At 41.2% G+C, this 13,652-nt stretch overlaps 2 protein-coding genes across 4 annotated transcripts in view; both read left to right on the top strand.

The window, feature by feature from the left end:
• The window catches only part of KLHL2 (kelch like family member 2), a 53,618-nt gene extending 50,514 nt beyond the window's left edge, over nt 1-3,104 (top strand). For both annotated transcript variants that reach the window (XM_064710714.1, XM_064710716.1), the window contains 3 exons: nt 1,257-1,397; nt 1,546-1,689; nt 2,317-3,104. In XM_064710714.1, the coding sequence (XP_064566784.1) occupies nt 1,257-1,397; nt 1,546-1,689; nt 2,317-2,345 (314 nt within the window). In that variant the 3' untranslated portion in view covers nt 2,346-3,104. The remainder of the gene's footprint in view (nt 1-1,256; nt 1,398-1,545; nt 1,690-2,316) is intronic.
• A 1,303-nt stretch (nt 3,105-4,407) lies between these two features.
• On the top strand, nt 4,408-13,375 carry MSMO1 (methylsterol monooxygenase 1). 2 transcript variants are annotated; one of them, XM_064710712.1, is made up of 6 exons: nt 4,408-4,485; nt 6,513-6,821; nt 7,864-8,012; nt 8,915-9,041; nt 10,751-10,905; nt 12,429-13,375. In XM_064710712.1, the coding sequence occupies exons 2-6, from the start codon at nt 6,567-6,569 to the stop codon at nt 12,634-12,636; spliced, it is 894 nt and encodes a 297-aa protein (XP_064566782.1). In that variant the 5' UTR covers nt 4,408-4,485; nt 6,513-6,566; the 3' UTR covers nt 12,637-13,375. The 2 variants fall into 2 exon arrangements, with proteins under 2 accessions (XP_064566782.1, XP_064566783.1); XM_064710713.1 differs by lacking the exon at nt 4,408-4,485 and adding an exon at nt 4,577-4,598.
• Nucleotides 13,376-13,652: the final 277 nt, after the last annotated feature.

Raw genomic sequence — 13,652 nt, 5'->3', positions numbered from 1 at the left:
CTCTTCTTTTAGTTCTTAAAATCAGTCTCTAATAAGAAAATTTAGTCATTTCAGTAGGAGTCGTTTCTCTTCACATATAGAAATGGCTCTTAAACACAAAATTAGTGATATGTTTTTAAAGATATTTCAGCTCGTTATTAAGGTCTTGGGGTTCTCTTCTTTTTTTCTACTTTTTTTTTCTACTTCCATTTTTTTTTCTTTGAGGGACTTACCTGATTTTTTGCATTCATATTTGTTGTTTCCCTTTAAAAATTTTTTAAATGGTTCCATTGAATACTTTATGAGCTATATTTGCAAATCTGTATCTCTGCTTTAAGTTTCATAGTCTTAAATGTGGCATTTATTAGATTTCCCGGTATACTTTCATAGAAGTGCTTTTTTAGTTGTCTTTATGGTCCATCACTCAGAAGTTTTAATGCAAAAAAAACCCTATGTTTCTGAAATTTATTGTTTTGGCTCTAATAATGCATTATAAAGGAAGTAATAAATAAGCAGGCCTTTCTTTCTGCTTCCCCCATTTCCATCTTTTCAATATGTGCAACCCAAATAGCAAGTAGATAGATGTAGCTTTATTCACGCCTTCATTCCAAGCTCACAGATTGATAAACTTATGTTGTAAAGTAAAGGAGACCTTAGGATTAAAGGACACCCTTTAATATCCTTTTGGATATTTTGATAACTGAAGCTTGGTTCAAAGAAGCTTGGTGTTCTTCAAGTCCCAGAGAAGGTACTCACTGCTAACTGTTTAATTCTGTTCCATCTGTTTACAAGGTATTCCAACACTTCAGTGGAAACATCCCTATTGTATAATGTCTATCCATTCAGCTTTTATCCTCTGTACTGCACAGCTTTTACTTTCTAAAAGTTCACTTACACTTTATCATCCTGTCAGATTTCTGTTATGCTGGCTGAGCACATTGTCTCATTTACTGTCACTTCTAATTAGTCCTAAATTTCAACAAGCCTCATTTTCCTGCACGTCATTTTTCGTCCAAAATTTTCTAAATCTTCTGTTGCAGAACAGCTCTGGTCTTTGTATGCTGCAATATGGTAGATGGGCATGCAAGGCATTTTATCAGTGTCTTGCTGTAGTTACTGTCTCTCTGCTTTAATGCATCCTGACCCAAATGTTTTCTGAAATAGTTTCCAACATTGACTTAACGGAGGATTTATGTTAGCTGACATATTTGTTGTTTCTCCTTTGTATCGTTCAAATAATTCTCTGGTTAATTCTGCATATTTTCATATGTTTGCAGGTGTTGGTGTGTTAAACAATTTATTGTATGCAGTAGGTGGTCATGATGGTCCTTTGGTAAGAAAAAGTGTGGAAGTGTTTGACCCCATTGCCAGTACGTGGAAGCAGGTTGCAGACATGAACATGTGCAGAAGGAATGCAGGTATGTGCAACAATGACTAAAATTGTGCCAATGTCAATTATGGATGGCATGTACCTGGATTTCTGCTGCTTTCATAAAAAAAACATGCTTTTAGGGGGGTGTGGAAGTCAATTACTAATTTTCATTCTGGTTTCCTGCCCTTTTTCAGGTGTTTGTGCTGTAAATGGTCTCTTGTATGTGGTTGGAGGAGATGACGGTTCCTGTAATTTATCAACAGTGGAGTATTATAATCCAACAACTGATAAATGGACAGTTGTGTCATCTTGTATGAGTACAGGGAGGAGCTATGCAGGTAAGCCATATAGATATTGTTAATACACTTTTTAAAGTATAACATTTGACAAAGCATCCAAACAGAGTCTTGTCTAAGGTAGAATCTAAGATAATAAAATGGGTAGGAAGAATCTGATGGCATATTTTGAATGATGACTTCAAATAATTACTCACTACAAGGAAAAAAAAGGGATTAAAGTGTAATCAAGAATGATTTAGCGCATACATGGTGAGTCAGAAAGATGATTCTGGTATGACCAGTTTTTTTAACAAGAAATATGCGTCTCAATCTAAGGGACATAATTGGGAATCCCAATTCCAAAGTTCTTTGGGATTTGATATTTAGAAAATGAGCTGTTTCAGGAATCTTTTCCTTCAAAAACTGCAGTTTTTCAAGTGAGTTATTTAAGTGAATGTTAAGGATGTATTTCACTGATAGCAAAATTAAATTTGATTAGTCACAGAAACTTTCATAACTTGGCGCTGATTCAGACAGCTTTGTGTCAAAGAGAAATTAGGGAAAAATATGTGCATTGTTGCTGATGCACAATTAAATGCTATTTGCAATGTATCATATTAATTTTTTTCTTGATTTCAAAAACAATACTGCCTAAAGACTTATCCCTTTTTCTCTCCTTTCCTCTAGGTGTTACAGTTATTGACAAACCTTTATGATCAGTAAAAGGATTTTCAACTTGATTATGCACTAGAAGCAGTCTTCAACAAGTGTATTTGAAGTGACTGAGTATCTAAGCACTTCTCTACTTGTAGCTGCACCTTGAGTCACAGTGGAAGATGTGACTGTCTACAATTACAGATGACAGACGATGAAGATTACTCTAGGTAGAAGCAATTTGTAGGATTATTCTGCAGTTGAGCAGAAGCTGATTGAACTTTTGAAGTCTGGTAGACCAATTTTTGTATTGCAAGGTCTTCAGAAAAAACCCAACACTTTCATAAGGACCAGCTTCTGTCAGTCATGACTGAGAAACGGATTGTGAGTGAAGAATGGTGTGTATTCTGGTGAAAGTAAATTTTTGTCTTATTTTTTCCAGAGACTAATAAATATATTTAAGGAAATGAACTGTCAGTCTTCATTGTAGGTACTGAATCCCACCTCAGTAATTCAAACTGGCATGGGGTACATTTGCTTCCTTTTATAAAACTTTTGTTACGTAACTATACTACGTGCATATGTTTGTGTGAGCATAAGTTGCTCTCTATTGAAACTCTTCAAAACCTGATTTTACTATTTATAATTTGGCACAGTACTTTGAATATGTCAGTACTATGTTGTAAAACAGAGATGTATTTTTTGATATGTAACAATGCTTAACACTAATTCCCGCTGAAGGAGATCAGAGACGGTTTGACACTTCTTGAGCAGGTGTAATTTCAGTATCTTTTTAATAAAAATGTTGTCTGTACTTACAAGGTTTTTTTTTTTCCTGTTCAATTTTGGTCACGTTTAGATGTTACTTCTTTTTTACCTTTTTATCCAAAAGGTGATTTGGCATGAAAATAACTGAAAATTTATAGTGAATGTATGCAATTGCGTTGAACTTGCATGGTACAAAGGCCTATTTATGCGTGTAATCTCAGCTTCTATTAGCCAATATCTGAATACACTGTATATGGCCATGCTTATACAGCAGCACATTTTTATTTGTTCTTGGATGGCCTCCTTTTAACATGACCAAAGCTACTGTCATATTTGAGACATTTTCTTCAAATAAAAGTTTGTACATTGTTTCCTAATGCCAACAGGTCGCTTAAAACTTGTGTTTCTCAATACAAGTCTCAAACCAAATAATCAGTGAAATAAACTGGGGGACTGGGGCAGGGGAGAAGGAGCGGGGAGAAGCTGGAGCTCTAAAGGTCTGAATGCCACCGAACTGGGAGTTATTAAGGTTTAGGAGCCAGTCATGTGAACATCGCTGTATGCCGCAGGTCAGTTTCTGGAAGCTGTGGTTGTCCATGAGTGCACGAATGGCCACCGCTGGCTTCCCTGACACGTCAGAGCTGTGACACTGCAGGTGCCAGGGCTGGGAGTCACGGAGTGCCCCAATTCCACACCGCTGGGGCGAGGCGGGGGCTGTGAACGGGCACCTTGTATCGGCATTGTACGCGTTCACCCAGGGAACCCTGTGTCGGCATTGTACACTTTCACCCGGGGCACCTTGTATCGGCATTGTACGCGTCCACACAGGGCACCTTGTATCGGAATTGTACACTTTCACCCAGGGCACCTTGTATCGGAATTGTACACTTTCACCCGCATGACACAACTCGGGAACGCGGCGGGGGCCGCTGCTGCCATGACAACACCGCCGCCTGTGCACTTCCATCTTTTCATTACCGCGGAACGGGGAGCGGGCGCAGGCACCCGCAGGGGTGACACCGTGTCCGTCCGAAGCCGCGGTGCTCCTGCAGGCGGGCGGCGGGTCCCGGTCCCGGTGCCGGTGCCGGTCCCAGTCATAGTCCCGGCCGCTGCACGGAGCCGCTCCCGGCGCCGCTCCCGCAGCCGCGCCCAGACGGGCCCCGCCCCATGGCGTCGTGCGCGTCACCTGCTGTCCTCCCTCCCCATTGGCCACGCGCCGGAGTCTCACTATCCTCACTCCACCCCTCCAGCCAATGGCCGCGCGGGAGCCGTCGCCGCGGCCCCGCCCCCCGCCCGCCTGACCCTGCGCCGCTGCCGCCCGCCGGCCAATGGGGTAGCGGGGGCGGGGCCTCAGCGGCGGCCAATAGGCGGCGCGCGGTGGCGCGGGCGGCCCGGCGGGTGTTGTTGCGCACTCGGAGCCGCTGCCGCCGACAGGTGAGGGGCCGGGGCGGGCGGGGTCCGGTGTGGGGCTGCGGGTGCCGGGGTGCGGGCTCCCCGAGGGACCCCGTCTCTCCCCGGCGTTCCCCGCGCGTGGGTGGCGTGTGCCGGTGCGTGTCCGGACGGAGGAGCCCGGGTGCAGCCCGTCCGCTGGCTCCTCGGCTTCCTGGCGGCGTGCTCGGGGGTGGCGGCCGTGGTTAAGTTGCTTTGCGCGTCCGTCCGCCCGGGAGCTCGGGCTGTGCGCTGCCTGCTGCGATGCTTTTGCTGTCAGTAAGAAGTGTCAGCATCGCGATGCTGTTGCTAAGGAAGAAAAGCGATAACTGATGTTGTTGGATAGTGGCCTGGTGTGCTGGTTAGTACGTGCGAGTTAATGACACGCTGGAATGGGCTGCCCAGGGAGGTGATGGAGTCACCCTCCCCAGAGGTGCTAAAGGAAAGGCTGGATGTGGCACTTGGTGCTGTGCTCTGCTGGGTAGGGGGGCGGTGGGTCAGGGGTTACAGGTGGGTCCTGGTTATGGGATCTCAGAGCTGTTTTTCAACCTGCAGCTATCTGATTTGTGTCGGATTGAGGAACGTGTTGAGGAACGATTGAGGAAGCTGGGGGTGTTTAGCCTGGAGAAAAGGGACTCAGAGGCGACCTTATCGCTCTCCACAACTTCCTGAAGGGTAGTCCCAGTCAGGTGGGGCCGGTTTCTTTCTCCAGGCAGCAACTGACAGGATGAGAGGTCACAGTCTCAAGCTGCATCAAGGGAAATAAAGGTTAGGTATTAAGAAAAAGTTTTTCATGGAAAGGGTGATAAAGTACTGGAGTGGTCTGCCTGGGGAGGTGGTGGTGTCACCATCCCTGGGTGTGTTTAAAAAAAGACTGGATGTGGCACTCGGTGCCATGGCTTAGTTGAGGTGTTGGGGAGCGGGTTGGACTCGATGATCTTGAAGGTCTCTTCCAGCCTTGTGATTCTGTGGATTTAGCCTAAGCATACCAGCTGGGGATGGAGCAGTGTCCTCTGGCCTGTGAGTTACCAACCTGTGTGAGAGTGGAGGATGGAGCATAAAGGGGTCCAGAGGAGGGCACTGGAAGCGGTCAGAGGACACACCATCAGTGGGGAGAGGCTGCAAGAGTTGGGGTTGTGCAGCCTGGAGAAGAGAAGGTTCAAGGGATACCATCCTGTGGTACATCAAGGGGGCTTTCTGCTAAGGCTTGCAATGACAAAGCACAGGGCAGTGTTGTTAAACTAAAAATGGCTAGGTTTAGATTTGGCATAAGAATGATATTTTTTACAATGAGAGTGCTGAGACACTGGAACAGGTTGAGCAGAAAAGTTCTGTATGCCCTATCCCTGGAAGTGTTTGAAGGCCGGGTGGGATGGTGCTTTGAGCCATTTGATGTCTTGAAAAATGTCCCTGCCCATCCCAGGAGGGTTGGACTGTAAATGATGTTTAAAGGTCCCTTCCAAGCCAAACCAGCAAGGAGCCTACTCTGTGGAAATGGCATGAGTTCAGGGCACCTGCAGAAATGCAGCTTCTGTGGTTTTGGGAGCTGTGAGGAAAAGTCCATTACTGAGGGAAAGGTGGGTTGCCTCAAGCCAGCTGGAGTGTTGATGTAATTTGCAGGGATTTTGGTTCACAGCCATGAGAAAAACGGGACTAGATAATCAAGAGATCACAGCTAATTAAAAATTAATACTAAATATTTTTTTAACCTTCCCGTTGCTCTTTTAGTACAGACTACAATTATCCTGCAAAAGCATTGAAATAAAAATTTGGCTAGTAATTAATATTTCCTTATCCTTTTGCTCCCTTGACATAATCTCAAAACCTAGGAGCTGATTGCCTTTCAAATTGGCTTGCCTCTCAAACCAATCTAAAGGTTTGTTCTTTCAGGCTGTTCTGTATGAAGAGAATCTGTCTTTCCTGTCCTTTCTCAGCTTTTACTTTAAGACTAGGTAATGACTATCATGTAATGTTTTGGTTTTTTTTCTCTGTAGATTAACTTCTCTTTATTGTATTTTTCTCAAAATTTGCAGGTTACTTACAGACAACTACAGAAGAGCTTAATTGTGATGTTTTAAGATTGAACCATGGCCATGAATGACAGCGTTAATATCTTGAACTCTGCTTATCTGGCAGTGGAATATATAGACTCCTTCTTACCTGACAATCCCCTGCAGCAACCATTTAAAAATGCCTGGAATTACATGCTGGATAACTACACAAAGTTCCAGATTGCAACCTGGGGATCACTTCTAGTTCATGAAGTTTCATACTTTTTGCTCTGTGTACCTGGATTTATCTTTCAGTTTATACCATACATGCAAAAGTACAAAATTCAACAGGTAAGAGAAAGTTGTGAGGCATACACTGACTTGTCTTTGAACCTGTCAGGCAGAGCATGCAGTCACACTGTATATCATCACAGTATCACCAATGTATATGGCTCCATTTCATCTGCCACTTGGACATCCTGAAAACAACAAAGTAAATTTACTCTGTGTATGAGGAGAGAAAGAGAAGTGGATTTTAGGGAAGAAAAGGAGTTGTTTTTTCTCCTGAGGAAGGGTAATGCTTTCCCCCATGATGTTATAGAGAGGAAAGGGTATGTCAGTCTTACTGTTACTAAAGTTTCATATACATAGTTCTTATATCAGTAAGAGACGGTGAATAGAGTTCTGGCATCTGGTGTTAGAGGTGTGTCTTAGTAGCATGAAATAATTACATGATGTGCTTTTTTTAATGGCAGTGCTCTTCTTCAAAGTACCTCCATGCACATGCTCTTGACAGGATTTGGAAATATTTTGACAATGAAGAAAGCCTGGGATGGATTGCACACTCCTAATTGGAGGCAAAGGCATATCCAGTATATAAAGATAATTGGTTTCCCCATGTTCATTAGAATTTGAATTAGAAATTAATAACAACAGCTTCTGAAGTTATTGAAGTAATTGATAGAATGCCTCCCTGCAAAACCTGAATGTTTTCAAGACAATTATTTCTTCAAAAGCTTGTCTCTTCAGCCTCTCTTTGTATTATTTTAGCAATGGAAATGCATTCTGTGGTGTGAAGAAGGAAAGAAAACTTGGATTGTATTAAACTGTTGAGTATGAAATGTTCCTCCTAGCTATAAACACTGAAAAAACAGAAATAGTTTGGAGGTGTCTGACAAGACAGCTTATCTCAAAACACTAGCCTAGAAAAATGAGATTTTGATAAAACTGAATGCAATCCTATGTTATTTGTGTTGCCTGAGTTAATCTGTATTACTGGAAGGCATCTGTCTTCCAAGGTGAAATTAAACTGACTCCAAATGAATTTTTGGAGCACTTCACTTGTGTACAACAGAAACACGTAACACAATCAATTCTTTTTGCTTCATTTTAGGATAAACCAGAAACATGGGAAAAACAATGGAAGTGTTTCAAAACCCTCCTCTTCAATCACTTCTTCATTCAGCTGCCCCTGATTTGTGGTACCTATTACTTCACGGAGTATTTTAACATCCCGTATGGGTGGGAAGAGATGCCAAGATGGTATGTAGAGCTTTCTGGTATGGTGATGCTGAGTTGCCTACAGCTGGAGGCAGAATATTTAACAATTAGTGTTGTCAACTCTAATAGGAAATAATTTTTTGGCAATGTAAATTGTGCTTGTTAATCATCCTTCATTTGCTGCTTAGCTGCTGTAAGAACTAATTAGAATTTTCTAATTTTTTTTTAAATGGCCCCAAGCTGTTCTAATCTTTGGGAGAGAAGGGGGATTAGGAGTGAGTTTATGGAAGCAAAGCAAGATTCCTGGCAGGGTGGGTTAAATGTTAGACTGTCTGGGGGTTTTATTTATCTAAATTTTTTATTCCTCCTAAGTATCTCTGCCTTCCACCCTGTTTTGTGTCATAGCAGAAGAGTGTTCCTCAAAGGAGAATATACCACCTTCACAGTGTTCTTTTCTTGCACTGAGCTGATGGACTTCTGAACAGAACTGGATTAGCTATAAGTGCCCCCTTCTCCCCCACCCCAGCAACAGTAGTTTTTTATCACAGAAGGTCATCTTTCTTGGAGAGCTGTTTGCTCTCTGGTGTAGATGGCTGATGCAGCTCCAAGTTCTTTGTCAAGGCCTCGCACACTCTGTGGTTGTTCTCTGTAGAATGCATTTGTAATATTGAAATGACAACTTGTTACACTAACTGTGAGTTAACACTCGCCAAAGTGAGTTACCGTGTGCTAACTCACTTCATATCAACTGATGAGCTGATAAGCACCACAGCCTTTTTACCAAGTATTTAGTATTTTTTATGTTAAAAAAGTAGTGCACTGCTATTCAGTCAGTAATAGGTATAAACATTCCTGACCATTATTAGCATATAAACCATATTCTCTTTCAGAAACAGATGTCTGCTAGTATTTTCTATAACTAATAGATCTTCTGCTTTTTAAAGGTATGTTCTGGTTGGCCAGTGTTTTGGATGTGCAGTGATTGAGGATGCCTGGCACTATTTTCTGCATAGATTGCTGCATCACAAGAGAATATACAAGTATATCCATAAGGTTCACCATGAGTTTGTTGTACGTATTACTTGATTTTTTTCTTTAAAAATAGCTTTTAGTATATGTTTCATAGAAGTTACTTAAGCATCTTATTTGAAAGACCTGAGAATTTTGCATTCCTTTGACAGTGTGATTAGATGCCTTTTCACGGGCACTTTGTCAAGAGCAGTCATCCATTTTGGTTCTGAAAACACCTCCTGTAATTTGATTTCATTTCAGAGAAATAAAAGATCACACTCTTGCTAAAGTTTGAAGGTGAAATGGACTTTTAAGAATGCACATATAGATCTCATTGCTAGGGGAAGGGAAACAGTAGATGTCTGGATGTGGTTGTTCATCAGTTCCCCACCACACGGGCTGTTGCCCAGAGCATATGAATGCCCAGAATGTGATCAGACAGGCAGCTCTTGCACAACCCCAGTGTGTGCATCATGTACTTGGTTCAAGGAAAGGATTACAGCTCTGGATGAGGGCCTCTGGAATTAGCATAGCCCATTGTGCAATTCAAATACACAGATGTATCAAGGGCATGCATTTTGGGTGGTTCTGTATTTAGTGGTGTTGGAGCTGGCATTGAGTGCCAGGCAATGAACCACACTTGGCTGGATCCAGGTGGGATGCAGCAGTGCTTGCACTCTGTAAGTGGTGCTGCTGTGTTTAGGAGGCACTGCCTGTGGAGCCCAGGAGTCAGAGCTGTGTGTTTCTGTGCTGCTGTGTATAACCTAGGCTGTGCCAAAAAGAATCTGCAAGCTGCTGGGTCGTGGGTGCTTTATGCGTGCTGCCAGCAATAGAGGAGCCTGGTATGGATTGATGCATGCATATGTACAGACATCTGCAGCAGCAGCTGCTTTCTTCCTCTTGCACTTGGCAGCCCCTCAGGTCTCTAGCTGGAGCAGCTTTTGGCCATTGTTCTTGAGAGTGGTTAGCAGCTCTCTCAGAAGTGATCTGTGGCCTAATGGCTGTTCCACTAAAAACTTTTCCTGACAGTAAAAAGAGATTTTTTTAAAGTATCCCTTAAGATAAAATGGACTTTTTTTTTTTTCTGATGATCTTATTTATAACTTTCTGCCTTAGGTTAAAATTTTTTAAACTGTTCTCTGTGTATGGTGTTCTGTGATTGAAAACTCTTTAGAATGTCTTTTTTTGCTAAACCAAATGTAGGAATGACTGGTGTATGTGTGTATATATATATGTTTTATATCAATCTCAAAATCACTTTTGAGGGGTACAAATTTATTTATTTTAAAAAGTGGTCAAAGATGAGGAATTTTTCATTTTTATTTTGATAATAAATTTCTGAGTGAGGCCTACTTCTGAGAATATTTTGGCTTTCTTCTTTCTTCTGCTTCCAAGCCTGGATGTATAGCAAAGGTGATAGGAGTTTGCCAAACATTTTTAATACTCCTGAAATAATGCTTTGACCTGGGGTGATGGTAAGCCTAAACAAAAGTTTTCAGTTTTTCAACTAGTAGTGTAGTGTTTGGAATCATTAATAGAGTGATAATCCTTATGACCTTGGGATACTGTTTTTCCAAAGAGGAGCTAAATATGTGTGCTATGGCCCTTGCTCAGTCATGCCGTTCCCTTGGTCCACAGCATTGTTCCATTTGTCCTGCTGTAGTCTTGTGGGGTAATGGGAAAGGGAGAGCCTTGCAAAATGGTGCTTTTGATTTGGGAGTACATAAAACTGAAAATGGTGACTGTTCCTGTCTGTTATCTCTTTCTAGTCTCCATTTGGAATGCAAGCAGAATATGCACATCCTTTGGAAACACTCATCCTTGGAGCTGGCTTTTTTATTGGAATTGTTGTTTTCTGTAACCATGTGGTTCTTCTGTGGGCGTGGGTGATCTGTCGCTTGATGGAAACCATTGATGTACACAGGTGAGATGCTCATTGCTTCTTAATTGTTTTTCCTCTTGTCCCTACATCAAACTCACCTGTCTCTGTCACTGAGATGTATGTTTTATTTTGCACTAAAATATGTTTCTGTGTCGTACAAAGAATGAGCCTACCTGGGGGGTTACCACTCATTTCTGTTCTGAGGCAGTGTTAGCAGCAGATCTTGCTGATTAGAGGAGTGTAGACTATCAGCTAGAGCATCTCAGAGGGTTGGAGAAGCTAGGCACCTGATTATGATGTCTGGCTACAGCTATTTGGTGTGCAAGTGATCTTATACGTATTGGAATAGCAAAAATCAATTACCAAAGGTGATATTCCAGCCAAGAGTTCTTTCTGTTTAATATTTTGTCAGACTATTTTCTTGCTCAAGAGAAACTTCATGCTCTGTAACCAGTGACTCTGTTTAAAACAAATGCATGCATTTCTTTTGTTTATTTAAAGCAAATGCATAGATTTCTTTTGTTTATTTGTTTGTTTATTTATTGTAAATAAAAAGAACAAGTCGTCTTGTCACTGTAGTAGAACTGACAAATTTGGCTCCAAAATCTTAGGGCAAATCCCAGTAGGCCTAGTTTAGTTCATCTACACATTAATGAGATTTTCTTTCCTGTGCTCAAGAGGCAGAGGACACTAATAGTTTATTTTTGAAATGATAAGTATTAACACTTGACCTTGTATTTGTAAATATATTATGAAGCACATAGTGTCTTATTGCAAGCTGAGTATCGGGTGTTTCAATGGAACATAAGCTGCCAGTAAATTCATGGTATAAAGCATTCCAGGTTTAGTCATGTTTTGCTTGTAGAGTTCCCGAAGTATATGTTGTGATATACCATAAACTGAGAAAAAATATGAATTTCCTATTACAATTATCATTTTAGCTTGTTCTCCACGTGAGGAGTTTATAATGAATTGCCTTGCACTCTCCCCACTAGGTGGTGTAAGAGGCTTTCCAGCCCTACCAAGCAAAGGAGTTGGAATCCCTCTAGAGCACACTGTTCTGCTTTTAATCTTACTGTAATCATATATTTGGATTTTAAATATTTGAAGAACTTGCAGTAAGGTGAAAATAAGAGTAGGCATACAATGATTGTTGATTTGGGATGCTCTCAGATGAGCTGCTGTGCTGATGGCCACAGCTTGCACTTAATGTTACTCGTTGTTCCTCCTTCCTAAAGTCACTCTAAGTGAAAACTGCTAAGCCAGCAGGAGAGCAGCCACTGTGATTTTTTAAAGTTACCTGCTCAATTTTTTTTGTATTGCTTAGTAAACTGAGCTGAAAAGCAAGTGCCAAAGCCATTGTGGGATAATTTACAGTCATTTGGCTGGGAGTGGAGGGAACTCGTTTTCATGTTAAGCCAGTATCACAGTGATTACTTTAGGACCTAAGAATACTATAAAATACATTTCTTTCATAAAAACGACAAGTTAATGTCTGTATTTTGTAGTTTATGTCTCAGAAAAATCCTTACCCTTGTTGCTTTTCCTTTTTCCCTGCCCTGCAGTGGCTACGACGTGCCGCTGAACCCTCTCCATCTGGTGCCTTTCTACGCCGGGGCCCGGTTCCATGATTTCCACCACATGAACTTCATCGGCAACTACGCCTCGACCTTCACGTGGTGGGACAGACTCTTTGGCACAGACTCTCAGTTCATTGCCTATCAAGAAAAGGAGAAGAAGAAACAATGCTTAACAAAGAAGAAGGCTAACTAAATTTCCAGTGTAAAAGTCATCTTTTGCTTTTCTGTAAAGCAAAATAGTGATTGGGTGTTTAGCATAAATCTTGTTCCCTGGCTACTAAGAGGTAGGGGAAAACAGCTAATTGAACTGCAGTATCTTTCTAATGGGAATGTTTTCTATTTTGTACATAAGTACTGCATATATTTTAACTACAGATTTAAAGATGATGGAAAAAACCAGAGACAACTTGTGTCTATCTTTTTTTTTTGACAAGAAAAAAATCAGTTTTATCTATAATGTTGCCCATTTTTGGATCTGGGTAGAATTATGTACGTACGCTGAAGTTGGTCTTAGTTTTTTTAAATATATATTCTTGAATTTATAATATCAAATAGCAGAAGTTATTAACTAGCATCAGCACTGAATTATTTAAATATTGGGTAAAAATTGCTTAAAACCAAAATGTCTGTTACTAGGAAGCTTGGACAGGTCTTTTGCACACTGGATAATGTGAACTGCTAATAACAATACCTGGCTAAACATGAATTGTCAGAGACATTCCTGATCTAGATTTATTATGTTAATTTAGATTACAAAAGAGTAAGAAGAGTAGAAATTTTTATTTGAAGACACTGTTTTTTGCTGCTCTCTTGAAGTCGGTCTGTCAGTGTACTTAGCATTTACATTACATTCTTCTGTGTTGTAATTTGCTGATCTGACTTGTTGCTATATTTGCACTTGTGACTGATGAAATAAACGTGGTTTGGTTTGATGCATGTATTATACTTTTCATATGCTTTTAAACACAAGTTGAGATAAAAGCACGTAGGATATAGTCTTACTCTTCATCTCTTTAATGAAGAAGCATTATTTGTTAGGATGGTTTGCAGCAATGCCATCTGTTAAACTACTTACAGAAGCAGCAGTGAGAAATGGAAACAGAACATGTAAATTCTGCTGGCTTTTGTTTTGGAAGGCTTGGATACATATCTGATCAATGTAGCAGCATCTTTTGGGATGAGTGAATTCTCAGGCTGCAGCTTGATCAC

This window comes from Zonotrichia leucophrys, chromosome 4, assembly GCF_028769735.1.
Source record: "Zonotrichia leucophrys gambelii isolate GWCS_2022_RI chromosome 4, RI_Zleu_2.0, whole genome shotgun sequence".
NCBI classification, from domain to species: domain Eukaryota; kingdom Metazoa; phylum Chordata; class Aves; order Passeriformes; family Passerellidae; genus Zonotrichia; species Zonotrichia leucophrys.
The sequence above is the reverse complement of the archived record's forward strand: the minus strand, read 5'-3'. Positions and strand labels throughout refer to the sequence as shown.

Bases quoted from the DNA above. Each gene is read 5' to 3' on its own strand.
- MSMO1 (XM_064710712.1), top strand. From the start codon at position 6,567: ATGGCCATGAATGACAGCGTTAATATCTTGAACTCTGCTTATCTGGCA. The intron at 6,822-7,863 runs GTAAGAGAAAGT...GCTTCATTTTAG, and splicing joins AAAAGTACAAAATTCAACAG to GATAAACCAGAAACATGGGA. The intron at 8,013-8,914 runs GTATGTAGAGCT...TGCTTTTTAAAG, and splicing joins TGGGAAGAGATGCCAAGATG to GTATGTTCTGGTTGGCCAGT.